General features: G+C 37.1%; 1 protein-coding gene across 1 annotated transcript; it reads left to right on the plus strand.

Annotated features, from left to right (window-relative positions):
* The first annotated feature begins 1718 nt into the window (after positions 1 to 1718).
* LOC124929002 (alkane hydroxylase MAH1-like) lies at positions 1719 to 3275 on the plus strand. Its single transcript, XM_047469256.1, has one exon. It carries the CDS (start codon positions 1719 to 1721, stop codon positions 3273 to 3275), a length of 1557 nt encoding a protein of 518 aa, XP_047325212.1.
* Positions 3276 to 3718: the final 443 nt, after the last annotated feature.

A 3718-nucleotide genomic window follows, 5' to 3' on the forward strand; every position in this document is an offset into this window, starting at 1 on the left:
AATAAATTCTTTTAAAAGATTGAATTATTTTTTCATTAATTTTTTTTTATGTCAATGTCCAAATGAGTCCAAACTCAATGTGTACCCATAAATCTATCTATAATTTATTAACCTTATAATTTATTAACCTTTCTCGTAAGTTATTCATATTTACTGTGATTTGTGATTTCCGATGAGAATATCACAATCTCTCAAACTTAGTAACACGATATATTTGTCGCGATCACATTCGTAGTAACATACTACTCCGGTTACGACTTTAGAAGTGACCAACGTGACACTTTGTTCCTACCAACAGTCGATTTTAATACCACTTTTAACACCCTAAACCTGTGAGGAAATATACTACAAATACCCCGAGCAAACTAATAGACTCAAACTCAAAAAGTATATAGACTACACATACTCCGATCAAACCAATAGATCGTCACAACCAAAACTCAAAATAAATTAAAATGATGACAATAAATAATATTTTTCTCAAGACATTAATTATCTTGTTTTAATTAACCAAATAGAAAGGCCATCGATCTACCTCACATTTACCTTGTAGGGTACTACTGCATTGATGGTCATCCCATTTGTGGCCGGCGGCCAGCATCATGTAAAGTTAACATCTACCTCACATTTTTTTCATGGAAATAATATGTTTGGATATTTTGGTTTATGGTACTATCACAATAATTAGCTCCACATCTTAGAATTAATGACGCATGAGAGATGTTTCTTTGTATTCCCAGGAAGTTAGGTTGAATTAATAACTACTAACTATATTTTTTTTTATTTCATAAAAGTAAAAATAGTAGTTAATTGGCCGGGGGCGACAAACACAAATATAAAAAGTCACACTCACAAAATAAATAAAAATGGGAAAATAAAAATATAAAAAAAAACTACAATACTAATCAAACTATTGTTTAACCTTATATTTAAAACTTATTAAAACAAAAGTGAATTTCATTATTAATGATACATAATTTATGAAAAATTAGAACTAAATACAATTTGAAATATTATAAAAGTTATCGCAACTTAAATCTACAATAACGTCAATAATTCAGCGAGTTCTACGTTTGATCTTTTAGTCACAATTTTTACAATTTGATCAACTACCTTAGTGGTTTAATGTCGTTAAAATGTAAAATTTATTATATTTATTTTGTAATAATGTCAATATTTTTTAAGAAAAATGATTGGGAACACTACTTTGGGGGAGCGACTTGTACAGCGAAAGTGACATCGCTGTTATACGAAAATGACCTCGTTGTTATACAAAAGAGACCTTGTTGTTATACAAAAAGGACGAGGTCTTTTTTGTATAACAGGGAGATCACTTTCGTATAACAACGAGGTCATTTTCGCTGTACGAGTCGCTCTCCCAAAGTAGTGCTCCCTATCCTTCCCTTATTTTTTAATTGGCGAAGAAATGATTTAATTATTAATATTGTTTAAGTGGAAATCAATAATCATATAAACTAATTTATTTTTTTCACTTCCATGTCCGGAAATGTTATGGCATTGTCAAGCCCTTACTATTATTGGCATGGGTCACTCGTACCCAATTCAATATATATTCACGCGGTAGGCATATATTAATTAAAGTTGGCAACTCTTAGAGTGGAAGAGTACTTGTGCTATAAATAGATGACTCCTCCTCATCTAAGTTAACCATTCAAGCCAAAACAAACAACATAGTTAGCTACAAATTAATTAACTAAATGGCTATTGTCTTAGGCTACTTTGAGATGGCAACAACACTCTTGTTCCTCGTGGTTGTTGCCGATTTCTTCCACAAGAACCGCGGCTTTCGCCTAGGGACTCCCATCTATTGGCCCATCATCGGAATGCTTCCTTCCATTATCGAGGCCATCTACAATACCCACAATGTTTTCTTTCGAGTCCATAGTAAGGTCGGATGCACCTTCTACTTTAGAGGTCCATGGTTCACAAAGATGAACATTATCATCAGCGTGGATCCTGCGGATATTCATTACATATTGAGCACCAACATGAATAATTACCCTAAAGCGCCTCTCTTCTCTAAGATGTTTGATTTCATGGGAAATGCGTGGTTCAACTGCGACGGCGATGAGTGGAAGGCTCAGAGGAGGGTGGCTCAAGCGTTGCTTACCAACCATCGGTTCTATGGATTCTTGGGGAGAATAAGCATGGATAAGGTTAAGAATGGATTGATACCGATTCTCGACAACGCTGCTAATCGTGGAACGGTGCTTGACCTACAAGACTTGTTCAATAGGTTGATATTCGACACATCTTGTAAGATAGTCACCGGATACGATCCCCGCAGCCTATCCCTCGAGCTTCCGGAGGTTCCATTTTCGAATGCGATAGATGAGGCGGAAGAGTCGGTTCTCGTACGCCACGGTCTTCCGGATTCTTTGTGGAAACTGGCGAGGTGGCTGGGGATTGGGTCGGAGAAGACATTGAAACATGCATGGAAAGTTCTCGACGTGGAGATCGCAAAGTACATATCCATGAAGAGAGAACAAATGGCCAAGGAGACGAACGACGACAAAAAAATCAACGGAGAAGAAGAAGAAGAATGCGAGGACTTTTTGTCGTCGTACTTAAACGCTAAGGGGAGCATGTACACGGCACTAAAGATCGACGACAGTTTCTTAAGAGACAGTATTTTGAACTACATGTTAGCGAGTCGTGACACGTCGAGCTCATCCTTGATCTGGTTCATCTGGCTGGCATCGACCCACCCGGAAATCCTTCTCAAGATCCGAGAAGAGCTCAAATCGGCCTTACCCCCATCGGAAGCGGATAAGCCACACATATTCAAAGCCGAGGAAGTGAACAAACTCACTTATCTTTCCGCCAGTGTGAACGAGAGCTTAAGGCTTTACCCGCCGGTTCCCCTTCAATTGAGGCAACCGGCTAAACCAGACGTGCTTCCAAGTGGAATACGCGCCAATCCAAAAGACAAGATCATCGTGTCATTTTACGCAATGGCAAGGATGAAGTTCATATGGGGTGAAGATTGTTCGGAGTTCAAACCTGAGAGGTGGATAACGGAGAAAGGAACAATCAAACACGAACCGTCGTACAAGTACCCGGTGTTCAACGACGGGCCGAGGAATTGCCTTGGGAAGGAGATGGCCTTAACTCAGACAAAGATGGTTGCCGCGACCATACTTCATAACTACAACGTGGACGTAGCGAAAGGTCATGTGGTCGAAACCAATTGCTCCATTATCCTTTACATGAAGCATGGCCTCAAGGTTAATGTGGCCAAGAGATGGACCTAACTTCAAAAATAATTACCTTAATTAATTTCTAGCTACCCGGACCAAAATCATAAATATGACGCATTAATTAATTATTAAGTAAATTCACTTGTTTGAATTGCTTGCATGCATGTTGTTACTCCATCTCATCCTATCATTCAAAACTATAAATAAAATTTATCTTTCATCTATCTTTGTTTTAAGCCCTTTTTATAAAGTAAATTTATAATAATGAAATTTTAACTAATTTAAAAGTTTATATGGTGAGAATAAAATTAGAAATGGAAAGGAAGATATTGAAAAGGCGGTGAAGTAAGTTATATATTTATTTTTTATTTATTTATTTCATGGCTAGTGTTTGTGGGGCTATAAATATCAAGGCACTGACAAACTGACATGTGTCCACAATGTTTTTTAGAAAACCCATATCATTATTAATGAAATTTAATTCTCCACCGGTCTCG

The sequence above is a fragment of the Impatiens glandulifera genome, chromosome 3 (genome assembly GCF_907164915.1).
Source record: "Impatiens glandulifera chromosome 3, dImpGla2.1, whole genome shotgun sequence".
NCBI classification, from domain to species: Eukaryota; Viridiplantae; Streptophyta; class Magnoliopsida; order Ericales; family Balsaminaceae; genus Impatiens; species Impatiens glandulifera.